This window comes from Netta rufina (genome assembly GCF_964035555.1).
Source record: "Netta rufina genome assembly, chromosome: Z".
NCBI classification, from domain to species: Eukaryota; Metazoa; Chordata; class Aves; order Anseriformes; family Anatidae; genus Netta; species Netta rufina.
In genome coordinates this window covers 36,685,997-36,702,989 of record NC_140126.1, presented here as the reverse complement: position 1 = coordinate 36,702,989, position 16,993 = coordinate 36,685,997, and the positions used below count along the sequence as shown (strand labels likewise).

Here is a 16,993-nt window from a genome sequence, read left to right as displayed (position 1 = left end):
TCTGCAAGTTCAAAAGTTCAAGTATCTTTGCAGGGGTTGTGCTTGGAGTGAAACAGAAGAGAAGTGACAGGAGGACGAGAGAGTATCGAATGGGAATCTAAGGAAACTTTGAAGAAATACGTTGACTAAAAATTGGAGAAACTGGTATTTCCCTCGTTTTATTTTTTAATGTATACACAATGTAGTTATGAACCGTAGTGTCCGTCTCTTGTGCAGTACTGTTTCTCGCCCACCAGCCCCTTCCCCCTGCAGCCACCACCACACCCGCCAAACAAACCCAAGCCCATTTCGACCCGCAAGACCCCCGAAAACAGATGTGACAGCCGCGAGCAGCTTCAGGCCGCCCTTCTGGGCAGCTGAAGGCTGCCAGCACCGCTCTCACGGCTCCTCGCCAACTCCAAGCCTTCAGCCCCCGGGGCGCCGACCCCTGACGAAGCCGCCCGCTGGCCGGGAGCAGGCCCCGTGCCCGGGGCAGGGTTGGGACAGGACACGCGACCCCGGCCCCCAGCCCCCGGTCCCCAGCCCCGGGTCTCCAGCCCCCGGGGCCGCCCCTGCCCGCGTCCCCCCGCCCCGTGGGCAGGAGGCGGCCCCCACCTGCCGGCCGGCGGGAGGCGAGGCCGGGCCGGGCCGGGCCGGGCCGTGCCGGGCCGGGAGGGGACGCCCCCGGTGCAGGCCATGGCCGGGTGCTGCCTGTCGGCCGAGGAGAAGGAGTCGCAGCGCATCAGCGCCGAGATCGAGCGGCAGCTGCGGCGGGACAAGCGGGACGCCCGCCGGGAGCTGAAGCTGCTGCTGCTGGGTGAGTGCCGGGGGGCGCCGGGCTCCGGGCACGGAGCTGCTGGTACTGCTGGTGCTGGTGGTGCTGCTGCTGGTGCTGCTGGTGCTGCTGGTGCTGCACGTCTGCCTTGGACTAGGTGCAAGGCTCTGAGTGAGGCGCTTGGGGCAAGCGGGTGGATACTTTGGGTTTTGCGGCGGGTATTTATACGGAACGAGGTCTGCCTGTCCAGGCGTTGCGGCGGAGGAGTCAGCTCACCTGCCTGCAGGTGCCGAGGTGCCGAGGTTCGCGCAGTGCCTTTTATCCCGACGAACTTTTGAAAAACGTCGGGCTAACAAAAAATACCCCAACAAACAAACAAACAAAAATTTGCATCAGCACTCTATTTGTATTTTTTTGCTGTTCAAATCATAGAAAACCACACTTTCTCCAGCTACATGCAGCAGTGTACAGCTATGAATGTTACGTGTTGCACACAGCAATTTGAAAACATGTTTTATTGGTCAGGTTGTCCACTTGAAAGTAAAGCAAGATATACAGATAATACTTACTTGTGGTTTGGAGCCAACCATAATTTCTTAGGTCTTTGAACAAGAAATGTCAGATTCTTAGTGTGATTTTTGAAGTTAAGGGAAAGTATATAGAAAGACTAAACCTGGTAGGTGATGGAAAGACAGAACCTAGTAGGCAAATCACGAGGAGCCTGATGATGAAATTCCTGCTGCATCTAGGAATTGTGCGTGTATACCTTCACAGCAGAGATGGGATGGCATTTTTAACTGGGGGTGATGTCCTCGAGTATCTTCATGGTGGGGAGAGCCCATGGATGGACAGCCATGAGGGGGCTTCATTCTGGAGCCTGGGTTTTTCCAACCCTTGAGGTATTTCAATGAAAATAATTTTCATGGATTCAAAAAGGAAAGCTTTTATCTCATTTAGGGCTTAGTTTTGACAGAGAAGTTACAGTGAATGCCTACATGCCTGCTAGCCACAATGTCAAATGAAGTTACTGGTTTGTTTTGAGGGCAAATCTGTCCATTATAATGTTTGAGTCCCAGTTCAAAATTGTAAATGCAAAGTTGTAAATTTAAAAAGCTGAAGTAAGGTTGAATACTGTCCCATGCCAATCTGCTTGTTCTTGTTGCACTGTAGTTATCTTCTCCTACTTTTAGAAAGGACTTGTTTGCATGCTGTAATGCAAAGACATTGAGGAAAACCTTAGGTGGAGTTGTGCAGAAGAAATCTTTAAAAAAGGCTTTAAAATGCTGAAGAAGCAAGGTGCTTTCAAAGAACAAGCTTTTTGAAAGCACTCCTCTGTGACAGTATTCCGGGCTCTGGGGCCTTTTTTGAAATACCAAGCCTTTTTTGAAACTACCTGTTGCAATAAACAAACTAAAACTTCCTTCTGACATTACCAACATGTAACACTGGGACAAGGCTGATTTGTTTATGGTAGTATTTAAGGTATTTTCTAGAACATGGATGTAACCCTGCACGCCCAGTTATGTTAAATATACATTAGAAAGTATAATTTAAAGCATGTAGTTCCATTCAATAAAAAGAATATATATATATGTATCATCTGGTACATTTTTTTAGTACCTTTTTTCTTTTACATAATGAGAAAAAAAATGGGTTATTCTGGATTATTGTTCATCCAGCAATGTTTTGTCTTCTGAAAGCAGGTCTTCAAGTAATTATATGAGTGTGGCATAAACACAACTCCTCTCCTTCCAGTAGCCAGTACTCTTAGCTCCCAACCATTTCAGTCACAGAAGCTTCCTGAGACACATGGAGTTCCTGAGTTTTTAGCAGCTCTCATGGTTTTTCCATGAATTTAACTAGCATCTTTCAGCCAGCCACAGCACTTTGTGGCAGGGCATGTTCAGCCTACCTGTGTTTTGCATGAAAGAACTCTTTTTAAAAATATATATATATATTTGTTGTTGTTGTTGTTGTTTGGCCTCTTCCTTTTATTTAAAAACTCCTAGCAGTTTCGAAAGAAGCAGAAGTCTGTCATTACCTATTTACTCTTCCCATATGTCTCTTCCGGTCTTACAGACATGTTATATCCCTCCTCAGTCATCTGTTTTCCAAGCTGAAGCAAATAAGTGATTTTTTTTTTTCTTCTCTGTGCCCATGTACATGCACGGCAGTTGTGTGCTAATAAAGAGAGATATAAGACATTTTCAAATCTTGATTACTCTTGAGAAATATACTGGGTAATGGATTTTTTATTTTTAATTTTGTTTTGTGTAAAACATTGGTTTTCACTATTACCCTTGAATACCTGTTTCTGACTTCCTCCCACTCCTCTCCGCAGTCAAATACACAAAGATTCCCATTCTGAGTGACAGAGCAGACTTTGGAAGCAGCTCATGTTGTTCCATAGTGCTGAGAACTCTTGGACAACAGACACTCTTACGGGTGACATTTCAGGTTTCTAAAATAAGCCTTAATACCACAGTTATATGACAAAGCTTTGCTGGCTGTGTCAGGTCAGGGTGTGAAAAATTCATGCTCCCTTACATGACAGTAATAGATGCACTTCTGTTAATAAAGAGACCCCATTAAACACTACTGATTAAGAGGATTCGGTGCTGGAGGAAGTAGGCATGTCTTTTTTTTAAGAAAACAGCTTTAATGTCTGAGAGGACAAGTGTTGTATTCTTGACCAGGAATATTGTTAAAGTACATAAAGGTTTATAAAAGAAACACTTGATTGTGCATTAAACTTCAGTGTAAAACCTCTAAGCATGGGGAGGATAATGCTGCTTGTGACTGTACGTAAGCATAATTACGACTTAAAACCAGTGGAGATTAGCACAGGTGGTCCTTCTGAAGGCTCAGTGGGGCCGCCTCAAGAGGATTTTCTTCCAGTGTGCGTCATTATAATGGCCAGGTGTGGAGAGGGTCATACTTGGCAGGCTGAGTCACTGCTCCTTGATACTTCAGTACTCGTTGAGCAGAGAGAGATGCTTTGGGAGCTGTAATCCACAGCAGTTTTAACAATTTGTGTACAGACAATAGACTGGCAGTACTGACTTCTGACTGGAAGTAGGAAAACCTCAAAACAGACAATGCTATGCCAGATCTCACTGGAAGAACACTCCACCTTTGAGAGATGTGCTGTTGTGGACCTTCATGTTCTTTTAAGCAACTGGAAAGATTTATCTTGATCCTATCACATGGGTGAACCACTTTTTAGTTTTTTGTTTGTTTGTTTTGTTTTGTCTTATGTAAGGCATTTTTTGGCATATATAAGTTTTTTTTGTCTTATATAAGGCATACTTTGGCAATGAGAGAGAACAGAAAATCAGGCTTTAATGAAAGCTCTAGTGGGATCTATCATTGCTATTGTGCATGAGAAACTCTAGTCATTTAAGAATTTTCCCATTTAAAACGTAAGGGTTAACAGAAGAAAGCAGTAACCTGGAAGACAGAACCATTCATTTTGGAGCTTCAGAGGTAGTAAAGGACCAGCACTGATTTTTACATTTCTCAAAGTGTCTGAGACACGTACAGAGAGAACAGGTGTTGACTGGTTTCTAATTACTTTGTGACATTCACTGCAGTAGCAAGAAGTACCCTGTGGCCTTTTGTTTTCCTAAAAGAAGTCATTAAATTTCTATGGGAAGCATAGTTTTATCCTTCTGAGAACAGGAAAATTCTAGATGTCAATGCGGTTAATTTTTTTCTTGGCACTGGACAGGCTGACACTCATAGGTGTGTTAAAATATGATTGTTTTTGAGTGGTAGTGTAGGAATAAGAAACATCTCCATGATGAAACTGATTTGAATTTGTGTGAGACAGAAAGATATGCAGGGAGGAAATATATATATATCAGTATACTGGAGGTAAAGGCCGTCTTACCAAGTCCTTAGCAGATCTGTCCGTGTTCTTGTTAATAAAAGTCATTAGATTGCATAGATTACTCTAATTTAAACAAATTCTCCTTTGGATAATATAAGAGGCAAGACTGAGCATCTGGAATGAATAGGATTTTTTTGCAATGAACTAATGGCTTTGCCTGCTAGCTTATCAGTTTTCTACTATATCTCTCTCTGGTTGCAACTACCAGAAACTCTTTGCTCTTCTGTTTGGAATATGTTTTTTATGCATTGTTTTTATTTCTGTTGGTAGCAAGGCCTGTCTGTGGTGAATGAAAGGCCAGTGAAAACCTTAAGGGTTGAGACAGAATCTGAGTAAATCAGCAGGAACAACTGTACCAGACACTATGCGGGTGTTGAAGGGTGCAGTCAAGGCATCTTTGTGCAATTCAGTATTTCATTGCAAACATATGCATGAGAAAAACTGCTGCTGTGTCTCAGCTCCTCACTGACAATAATGACGCTTGTTTTTCCTTCCTGGGATAAGTACGCTGGAGTACACGTACCCTGTGTCATGAGAGCATACCTAATAATGATTGCTTGCTCCTCTGCAACCCTCCTCCTCCAAGTTGTCTGTGCTTGCCCTTTTCAGACATATTTGTGGTACCTGTGACAGCTTTGGTGAAGAGATACCTGGTAAATTTGTTCTTTTTATTTCCTAGTTTTTGAAAACTAATAATGAGAAAAAGTAGTGTGAAACTAGTCTGTGTTATAAAGGTGTAATAGGAGGATGCTGTCTCAGTTTGAAGAACTATGATTTTACATCAATGTAGTTAATTCTTGTTCATTTTATTTTAGTGGTTTGCTAATAGGATTCTCACAACTTACTCTCTAGTGAAAACTGATGCCGTGCCTGTTATGTCTTGAAATTCTGATCATGTACTACAGTTTCTGAGAATCAACAAGACAATCCATTTCTTCAGAAGCTAATCTGTACAAACACTGAAAAATTCAATTTCAGTTCAATTCTCATGCTTCGTCATTACGGGCAGTTGTAGAATATTTACAGACTGTTAGGATTGTGTATGGCTGATTTGCATTGTGAAGCATGAAGTCTGGTGACCATGTGAGGGTATCTAAGAACAGCTCTATCAATATACAAATGCATCTTCCTTCTTACCTATTGCTGAATTTCACTGGGTATTAGATGAGAATGTCAGTTTTTTTCCAACTCTAGTATAGTCTATGCTTCATTTGGGAGGCATGTAATTGTCATTTCTAGTTGATACTAATACTATCAAGACATTTATTTATTTATTTATTTTAATGCTGAAAGGCACAACCGTTACTAGATAAATAGAAATGGTTGTTGTTTTAAGATAAAACAAGCATAGTATTTTTAGGGGGAAAAGAATCCCGGGATTTTGTTTCCCTTAAATTAATTAATCAATTTATTTCTTTATTTTTGAATCACCTGGTTTACAAAACCCTTCCAGTATGTTGGAAGGAGGTAGATGAGGAATGAGGAGAAGACATGATCTGTTGAGAATGTTTGTTACTTGTATGGTCCCAAAATGGTAATGAACACTGAAAGGAGTAAAGTGGCATGCCTGCAATTTTTCCATAAAGTAATGTCTTACTGTTAATCATTTTGGATTTTTGGTGCTCCATCATTTTCTGAGGTATCTAATATTCATTCTTAATGTTGCTTGAAGAAAGCAACAAAAGAGAGTACAGGAGAAAATGCAATTTTTTTTTTTCTGTGTCTGCTATCAGAGAGGAAAATAATTAAAAATTTCTCTCACTTTGACCCGCCTGGTCTTGTTTCTGAAGGATGTAGTAGTAATAGGCAAGGGAAAATTAGAATTTTCTAAACCTATATGGTTTTATTTAACAGGGAGTTTAGTAAGTAGTATAGTGTTATCATACTCTTGTGAAAGAAAAAGAAAAAATGATGAAATGAATAACTAATTTTTATGAAAATGCTAAGTGCTTTTTGGTAGGATTGCCTTCTGATGCCTTTTTTTTTTTTAACAGTATTTGGTTATTTGTTCTTTGTATAATTTACTTTGTTTGCCTCGTGTTAGTAACAGTAGACACAGGTAAATAAAATAGTATATCTCTCTGCTTTGAAACTGAAATACAGTGGCTAGCTTAAAATAAATTCTCAAGAATCAACAGCTTCTCTCTTTTATAGGGGCATGGTGAGTGAAGGACTAGGTGCTGAGTGAAGGGAAATGAACATGTGAGCTGATATATTGCAGCAGTACCAAGGAATTTCAACCTCAAAAGGAAGCATGACACTTGGTTGAATTACTGTCTGAGCAGCAATGGCTGTGTAAACTAAGCAATAATAGTTTTGTCTGCACAAAGCAAACCCAATGGTGCATGCTTTCATTTTATTATGTTCACTGTGATGCGTACAACTTTGCCATATTTTTAGCACCATTAATGCACAAAACCTTCCCAAGTGAATGGAAGATTTGTTCCATCATGATATCCTGTGATATCACAGTCCCATTTTTACCCATATAGTTTAACTAGGTCTGATAGATTGATGATCTGCTTTTTTTTTTTTTTTTAAACGATTTTTTTTTTTTTGTAATGATCTATGTAATATTTATAAATGTATCTAGCTGGCTAGTTAAGTTAACTAGTTAAGTTAGTGCTAATGAAAGCACCCAACGAAGGCAAGGACTGTTGTTCTTTACCTTATTTTCATGGTGTAAGGGTGGCTATACTACATCTTTATTCATCTATTGCTACTATTGAACACAGTTTTCTGTCAAAAAGTATTTAACAAAGTCAGCTGCATATCACCATGTCACTTTTTTTTTCACTACACAAAGAGAAAAATCTCTCCAAGTATTTGACGTTGATTTTATGTTTAGGAAGTGCTGGTTTAGGTTAGCTTCCACTTGAGTATGAGAATCGTACAAAGCCATTAATAATTTCACAGAATCACAGAATTTCTAGGTTGGAAGAGACCTCAAGATCATCGAGTCCAACCTCCAACCTAACGCTAACGGTCCCCACTAAACCATATCCCTAAGCTCTACATCTAAACGTCTTTTGAAGACTTCCAGGGATGGTGACTCCACCACTTCCCTGGCCTGTTCCAGTGCCTCACAACCCTTTCAGTGAAGAAGTTCTTCCTAACATCTCATTCCCTTTTGATTTTTAAGAGCACACGATCACATGATCAAACTGAACAAATAAATGCTTCATAAAGAGCATTCCAGTTTGAAAGAATAAACATAAAAATGAAAATATTGACCTGGGGAATAGTTTTGCTCTAGGTTATGCAATGAAGTATTAAATATAAACTTTGGTTATATTTTCCCTTTTACTCTTTAAGAGTTTTTTTTTTTTCTTTTTTCTTTTTTTTTTCTGTAGATCACTTCCAGGTCCAATGATTTCCTCTGCCAAGGAAAGCAAGTTTTCTGTTTGTTTGTTTGTTTGTTTGTTTTATGAGTAGCATTATACAAGTTGTTAGCTCACTAACTGCTTGTTTAAAATGTATCTTTAAAGTGCTTAATATTGAATTTCCTAGTGTTGCAAATGTTTAAGCATTTAGTCTCTTTAATTTGGATAGTCATCTAAGCTTATAGCTTCATTTGCAAACTTCAAAAGGGGATCAGAACTCACTGCGTTGTTTGTTTTGTTTTGTTTTGTTTTCTGAAGGATGATAAAACTTCTCTGAATGCAAGATAATCTGTTGTTTTTTCCAGAATGTTGGAAGTTTACCTTGACTGCCTTACTTTTCTCTGGCTTCTATTTGTTTTATTTTTATTTAGCTACTGTGTTTTTGTTGTTGGTTTTAATCTGTTTCACTACTTTAGATTGTTTTAGAGCTGTTTCAGGTAACTGCCTTTGTCAAGTTCCTTTTTGGGTCACTATCACTTTAGTGGGAAATCCTGATTTTGTTGTCGTTTTTGTTATTGTTTTGGGTCAGTTACCAAATATTTCCAATTATTGTAACTTACAAAGTACTAGACCACCTCAGTGGGTACTAAGAGTTACTTACAGGCCTGTTCTGGAATTAATCAATTAAAAAAATCAACTTGCTGATGAGTACTTAAGAATCCTGTTAGCACAATTGTTTATACACATGAACACTGAAAAAGCGTACTTGAAACATGGTATTAGGTGGCTGCTTGGAATGGTTCATTTTTAGCTGATAGAATGTAATGTAAAGGTTACTATTTTCAATCTGCTAAAAATAAAGTTAAAATTTGATTCAGGTAAATAAAATCTGATTATAAAATTAAAATCTGATTAAAATAAAATTCATAGGAAAACTGATGAAATAAATTAATGGTAAGCCTCAAATACCTACAAATCTGTTCCACCCAAGTACTTTCCTATTTTTAGTCAGCTAATTGATATAGCCTGTGGTTTAAATGGCTGTGAAGAGAAAAAAAAAAAAAAAAAAAAAAAAAAAAAAAGATTTTTATTTCCTTGCTTTGCAGATAGAAAGAAAAAAATCTTACCAATAACTTTTATCATTGAAATTTCCATTCTCAGCTTCTTAAGGTTGTTTATTTTAAATTTTGTGTTATGCGGCCTGTCTTGTATCCTAGTGTATCCTTTCTTCACTACTGTGCTTGGCCTCAACTCTGTTGTATGTATAAAATGCTGTGTAAATGCAGGTGAAAATTGTGAAAATTTTGCAGACATAACTTTATTTGCAGTATTTGTTGCATGAATAAGAAAACTTTTCAGTATGCCTAGCTGAGTGTTGTTTTTTACCCTTGCCCTTTTCTGCTTCTCAGGTACATTGCTTGATGTTTGACTGTTGAGTAGATCTCTTTATCTTTCTTTTTAAAACTGGGACAGTAATTTTTTGTCTGACATACTATGTATTTTGAAGCCTTCCACTTCCACTGTAAATCTGCCTGAAATGTCAGTGCTAACAGTACTGTAAGATATAGTTGGAAAATGAAAGTGATGACATATAGCAGCCTGTTATGAAAAAGCTGTGAAATTTGAGTTAATTTAGATTAGAATCATAGAAAGATATTACAATTTATTGGGTATCCAAATTTTCACTGTTGTGTAGTTAACCCAGAATGAAAATTACAGCCTACAAAATTTTGAAATAATTTCTTCATCACTTCTATTTGAAAATTTTTCACTGATTTATGGATTGAAAACATGGCACAGATGGCAAGCATTTTCCACTGGAAACTTACAGACTTGAAGTAAGTATTACGGAAAGCAGTGTGAAAAACTATTAAATGGTAAAAAGATAATTTATGCAGTTTCATTTCAGTTTGTGTTTAGCAAAGCAATGTTCACATTTCAGATATGTTAAAGCTACATCATTTATTTATTTATTTACTTTGTCCAAGAGAGGAAAAAGGAACAGGGAACGGGGTTAAGCTGAGGCAGGGGAAATTTAGGCTTGACATCAGGAGGGGGTTCTTCACAGAGAGGGTGGTTGCACACTGGAACAGGCTCCCCAGGGAAGTGGTCACTGCACCGAGCCTGTCTGAATTTAAGAAGAGATTGGACTGTGCACTTAGTCACATGGTCTGAACTTTTGGGTAGACCTGTGCGGTGTCAAGAGTTGGACTTGATGATCCTTAAGGGTCCCTTCCAACTCAGGATATTCTATGATTCTATGATTCTATGATAGGATTTGATACCATGTTTAGCATGTAGTTTTTCCAAAGTTTTGTTTTAGGAAAAGTAAATTTGAGGCCTCTCAAACTCAAGTACATATTAGGCATGTGTGCTCTTAAAAATCAAAACATAAAAACCAACTTCAGCAGCTGTAATTGTGCTGGCGTTTTTGCCAATGTGCAAAAACATTTTGGAAAAACAAATTGGAAAAGGTGACCTTTTCAATTGACTCAGTAGTCACTATTTTATATGTCTTCAAATGTTAATATTCTTCTAGTATACTTATCACATTAAGTAATTCTAGAATGACTTTCTCTAGATAGAATTTTGTACTTTAAATAGGAAAACAATTTATGCCTGGAAATAATTTGCAACATTTTTTTTCTTGGTGACTGGAGAGAATGGGCTTTGCAGTCTGAATGTAGTATCTTCTTCAGGTAGTAGTGGTGAGTGCAATCTATCTACCTATCTATCTATCTACCTATCTATCCATCTACCTATCTATCTATCTATATGTGTATTACATTAAACTCAAATTGATGTTTAAAATATAATTACATTGTCACTATTTACCTTTGAATTTTATTGGCCCAAGCCTCTAGTTATAAAAAAAAAAATGCGAAAGGAATGAAGTTCTGCAGCTTTAGTGGGAATGAGTTTCTATTACGTGGGAACACATTCTGTGTTTTTCGTTTAATTAGAGACAAAAATTCTGTGAATGATGATGGGGATGATTATATGTCTATCATATTGCATATTCACTCACTTCCAGGCTTTCCAGCTCTTCCTGTGGACAGTGTATTCAGCATGCAATGCTGGGTTCTCCTGAAGTGTATCATTTCCATATAGTTAGGTTTACAAGATGTTTTCTATAAGGATAGATAAGGATATCTTTCCAAAACCTCTGTGCTCAGTAACACTGCTGTTCTTTATGAATATCTCCTCTCTCCATTGTGACTTTTAATATGATGTTGTTAGGAAGGTGAACTGGGCTTAGAAAAGTCTTTTTCAAGACAGTATTCCAACTTTCTAAGAGAAAAATGAGTCTGTTTGTAATGACTATTAAATAGGAGTTAATTAAGCTAAATTAAACTTCAGGAATAGAATGATGTATTCAATCATTGAAGTTCTTTTGTATTCTTCAGTAATACTATTCCTCAATACTGAAACAATCATTTCTGCTATGAAAGTATTAGGTTACTGGTGAGACCTTTTATAATTTCCGTGTTGAGCTAGAGCTGAACTAGCTTGTTGGATGTAAAGGTTACCTTTGTTTATTACTACAAGCTGAAGGTAGTCCACAGAGGAAGCAACTCTTGGAAAATAAGATTTAAATAAAATGGAAGAATGGCTTTCCGGTTGTATTACATACCTGTAATGTGTTGTGGTTCCACTATTAGTCAAATGTGACTGTTTTCCCTACTGCTTGTGTTTATGCCCATCTTTTGCTGAAAAGTATTAGAACTTCACGCAGAGTATTTTGGAAATAACTGTCTTTAGCCACTGTTTTGGAATTGCATGAAATATTAACTGAAAAAATAAATACTTAAAGTAAGTGAAAATCTGTGACACAAAATAGTGTGTTTTTTGTTGTTGTTGTTGTTTTGTTTTGTTTTGTTTTTCTAAGTTACAAGAAAATACTTTTTGGACTCAGATATTTCAAAGGTAATTGTGCCAAACATTTATCTACAGTCATAAATACATTTTAAAAAGCAAATAAGTTCCCAGCCTGATATGTTTTCTTTGACAGGAAAGGCCAAACAATTCATTTTAGCCCTTAGGACACATCCGTTTCACAATTCCTAGCTTTGCGTTTGAAATGAAAATGTGTTTCATATAAACATTTGGCGTTCATTACCCAAGCAGGAAGCTTTTATGCTTAACTGCTTGTTTTATTGTTGCTTCACAATCTTAAAGCCACGTGTCAGCCTGTGTTTTTTCCTTAGGTAGCACCTTTTGTGACACCAAGGCCTCTGCAGCAGGAGCTGGCTTTCCTTACTTGGCAGACACATACAGGTCCCAACTGTGTAAGTGTTAAACGGTGACAATACGAACCTCAAAATAAGGAGCTTGCAAACCTGCATTTGGGAAGAGTTCCTGGCAATCCTGTAGTGCAGAGTTGCCAGACCTTAAGTCTGCATATGTGTTTGAGTACTGCAGTTTTGCCTTTTTTCAGTCACAGCTCAGAGTGAAAGGTGTGTAGATGAATCCAAAGTTTATTTTGCTGGAAGTTTTCACTGGTTATTAAATTCAAAAGACCTGAGGCCCTGTAAAATCTTCGGGTGGCAGTACATTTAGGGTAGAGACAGATACCATCCTGTCACAATAGGAGGCCGATGGATTTCAAGCCTCTGTGCTTGTTTTGAAGTCATTTGCTTGCCAGAAGTCCAAATAGAAGAGGTAAGCAGTTCTAACAGATACAGAAATATGTCTTCTAAATAAAGCCATCAGGCCCAGTGAAACTCAGGGGAATTTGAATATTCAAGTTATGAGAGCTTTTTGAAAATGCTATCTAAGCTCATCAGGTGCCCCCAAGGGAACAATTTTTTTTTTTTTTTTTTAAGAGGGAAAGAACAAAACCCAACAAAGTTATGAATCATTAAATGGATCTGTTTTTAAAGGCAGCAGTTTTTTACATAATTTTATTTCATTTTATTATAGAATAATTTATTGTTATTGGTGGAAAGTATGCTACTTAATTTTCTTAAACTCCATGCGGCAGAACTTTCATTTTGTGAGACGTACTTATCTCTGAAAAAATAGAAACTCTTATTTTTAAATTTAAAGTATTTTTTTTAATGCATTATCATGTCTTATTTTCTTCTTCTTTTCTTCTTCGTCTTTTTAACAATTACAGTCTTCAACAATGTTTAATTTAGTAATGCCTCACACTTTAAATTCTGAAGTCTTCATCAACTAATTGTTTTTAATACTAAAATATATGAAAATTGCAGTTGAAGCACTGGGAAAATAAACAATAAATCTTTTGGGGATTGCATGTTACTTGTTTTTTATTTGGCTATGTGGAGAAACAGCTGGTCCTCTGTGGGATGTAGCTTAAACAGAGGAACCTGTTTAGTATTTGCAGTCTTGTTATTGCAAATCCTATATGTAAAGTACCTCACAGTTTGAGCTTGTATTTTAAATAGAGTTACACACATTAAATACAAAACAGTATTTCTGGTGTATTGAGGATTGATAGAAGTATGATGACAACGGCGAGGGAATGATAGCACTGTGTTACAATGGCATGTTTCAATTCTTAGTTCAAATGTTACTGAATTGTAAACTATGAAACCAGATGAGATACAGAGATTGTATAATGTTACAGTTTGCATTCAACATAAAGAATATATTACCTACTGTGGAACAAATTAAGATGCTGTTTATCTATTCCAACTTTTTTGGGAAAATATTGTTCCATCCAGCTGTGCTCAGTTTAATACAACAGCCACAGGAAAGCAAATATTAACTGTTTGATGTAAGTTTATATTATCTGTGGGACAGGTCATAGAAGATAGCTCTTACTATAAGCACTTCTGGTCTTTTGAGGGTGAGAAGTGTTGGAACAGCTAATCCTGGAAAACATTTCCAGGCATGTGAAGGAGAAGAAAACCATGAGGAGTAGTCAGCATGGATTCACCAAGGGAAGTCATTCCCTTCTTTACCATGTGGGTGGCAGAGTATTGGTACAGGTTGCTCAGAGAGGTTGTGGAGTCTGCCAGCTTGGAGATCATCAAAAGCCTGGTCTTCAAAAACATGGTCCTGGACAGCCTGCTCTAAGTGACCCTGCTTAAGCAGGGGGCTCGGACCAGATGACCTCCAGAGGTCCCGTCCAACCTCAACCATTCTGTCATTCTTTGTAGTAGAATACATCTATTGCTTTGCCCTTTGAGTTCATGTTAATTAATAATAACTATTTTGTTTTCATTTTACAATAGTGTTTGTTTGGTTGGTTGATTTTTGATTAAGCTCATGACCACAAATCCTGTTCAGTTTTTCTCCAGTTTACATTGGTATATATTACTGTATTTCAAATGGAGGTATATTATAGTATTTGTGTGATTCTGGGTACAGTAACCTTTTAAAGTTCTTTAAGGAATTCACCATAGTCTCTTTTTATATTTAAAATCTTTTGACAAGTTCCTCTGACTCCTGAGTGCCCCTGAAAAACAGTTCCCTTTTATAATATTTCTTGCCTAAGGTGTTAGTTTGCACACCACCATCTATCTCACTATCAATCTCACTATTCATATGATAAATACAGGTGTTCTACAAAAGCTTTCAGCTGTTGAAATTGAGTTTAAGTACCACTTTTTTCACTCCTACGTTGATTCCTAGCACTGAAGAGTTTTACTGTTGCTTAGCTATGCCCTACTAGATCCTGATTTTTTTTTTAAGACTTGCCAATTCTTATAGGTCAGTACTTGCAGTCACTTTTGACCTGTAGTAATTAAATAATAATAATAATAATCAAAAAATCTGATAACAACTGAAAGCTTTAATCCTTGTTTCAAAGCTCCACACTATGTTTAGGTGGTGTGCAGAACTGGATGTGCAAGCAGCTATGCTTTAGTCCCACCCAGCCTCATAAGAGGCCCTTTACATGTAGTCACTGCTTTTTCCCTAGGTAGAATGCTATTCCTACCTCCTGGCTCCCAGAGCTATGCAGGACTCCTGGTGTTCAGGTTCTTCTCTTGTCCTCTTGGAGACAGAAATTGCCTTTTTAAATGTGTTATGCTCAGCAGAGGTCTCATATGAGGTGCCCCTACTTCTAGGGAATGGATTTTAGTCACCTTGAAGGTTCTCCTTATTCTCTTTACCTCACTGTTATGTTATTTTGGGCTATGTTTTTATCCACCTGGTCACGAATCACAGAAGAACAGGTGGGACCTCTGGAGACTGTGTTGCCTGAGCTCCTGCCCAAATCAGGATTGCATAGACCTCAGAATAGTGTCCAGCTGGGTGTTGCATATCCTTCAAAGACAGAGACACCCACCATGGACAGCCTGTTTCAATCACCTTCGCTGTTAAAGTTTTTTCTTATGTTTAAGCAGAATTTCTTATATAACCATCTATGTCCTATGCATCTTGCATCCCTAGAAGTGTCTAGTTCCATCTCTGCTCTCACCATCAGGTATTTCTGCACATGGATAAGATCTTCATTAGACTTCTTTTCTCCGGCCTGAAAAGTCTCAGCTCCCTCAGCCTTCCCTTGTATGAGAAATACCTCTGTCCCTTAATCACCTTCATGGCCCTGTGTTGGCCTCTCTCTCCAGTATTTCCACATCTTTCTTGTACTGGAGAGCACAGAATGACACCCAGCACATCAGGTGCAATCTTAGCAGTGCTGACTAGAGGGGAAGGATTGCCTATCTTGACCTGTTGGCAATGCTCTTCCTAATGCAACTCAGGAGGCTGTTGGCTCACATTAAACTTGATGCCCACCAGGACCCCCAGGAGTCTTTTCTGTCAAGCAGCTTTCCAGCCAGGCAGCCCACAGCATGTACTGGTGCATGTACTGGTTATTCCTCCCCTAGTGCAGAACTGTGCATCTCCCACTGTTGAGCTGCATCAGGTCTTCTGTCAGCCCATTTCTCCAGCCTGCTGAGGTACCTCTGAATGTACATACATCTTGTGTATCAGTTTTTCCACTATTTCTATAGATCCTTACTAGTCATGTTTAATAAGCTAGTCGTGTTTAGCAGGGAGAGCCTATTTCAGGTGAATTACAACAGGAATGAGGTCTGTGTCATCCCATTCAATACTGGTGAATGTAGCAACCTGGAGATGTTTTTTTCCTTTTCTTGCAGTTCTGCCCTTTCTTGCAGTCACCAGTGCCAAACATATTCATGAAAAGTAACCTCTAGTAATGTTATAGTAAACAATTTTTTAACAAATACATGGCAACGTAGTGTTATTAAAAGATTACAAATGCCTTCATGGAGAAGAACAAGGAAGTTTGCCAATTGTTTAGTTTTAAAATAATGTAAGTGCCAAAAGAAGTGTCTCATACATAATACAAACATGTTTTGTCCACTTTAGAAAACTTTATTTGGCTGGTAGAAACACATCCGCAGTTGTCATACTCACGTGAGCCAGAATTAGCAGCTACCCCCCATATACAATGAGCTATGATTTTAAAATCTTTAAACGTTTAAGTTTTTAACTAGGATACTGTGTCAAAGTTTTATGGTAATAAGCAAGGTGAATCCCTCACCTGGATGAAAACTCTGTGGGCTCAGGACAACTACCCAGGCTAAAATTTGGGCTGTAAACCCAAACATCATAGTTTAAGGAATGTCACTGTCCCATAGCATAAAAGTGATGAAGGAGAGAGAAACATGCACATGCTCTACTTAAGAAGTTTTTAAAGATCAAGTAAATTGACTGCTTGTGTAAGTTTATGTCCTGTTGGTACAAACAATGAATGGTAGCTTTCTGAATACTGGCTCTTCTTCCTTGAACTAGAGGGACAGAGAAAAATCAGCCACTGAAAATCCCCCTTGGTTAACTGTGTAGAAATACCAGCCAGCTTCCAAGAAGTTACCAGCAGGGCAGCACAGAGTTTACAGGATGTTTCTTCATTGATATACACCTTGCATTAAGTATATATAAAAATACATATATATATATTGACAATTTCTTACACAAATGGAAAATTTTCCATGAACACTAAAATGAAAGCTTCCAGTGGAGTTGTGGGGGAAAAAAAAAACATCAAACAAAACCAAAAACAAGCAAACAAACAAAAACCCCACG

General features: G+C 38.2%; 1 protein-coding gene across 1 annotated transcript in view; it reads left to right on the top strand.

Moving 5' to 3' along the window:
• Positions 1-675: 675 nt before the first annotated feature.
• The window catches only part of LOC311221078 (guanine nucleotide-binding protein subunit alpha-14), a gene marked incomplete at both ends in the record, with an annotated part of 72,937 nt that continues 56,619 nt past the window's right edge, over positions 676-16,993 (top strand). The window contains one exon of the mRNA XM_084304839.1: positions 676-796. Coding sequence (XP_084160965.1) covers positions 676-796 — 121 coding nt within the window. The remainder of the gene's footprint in view (positions 797-16,993) is intronic.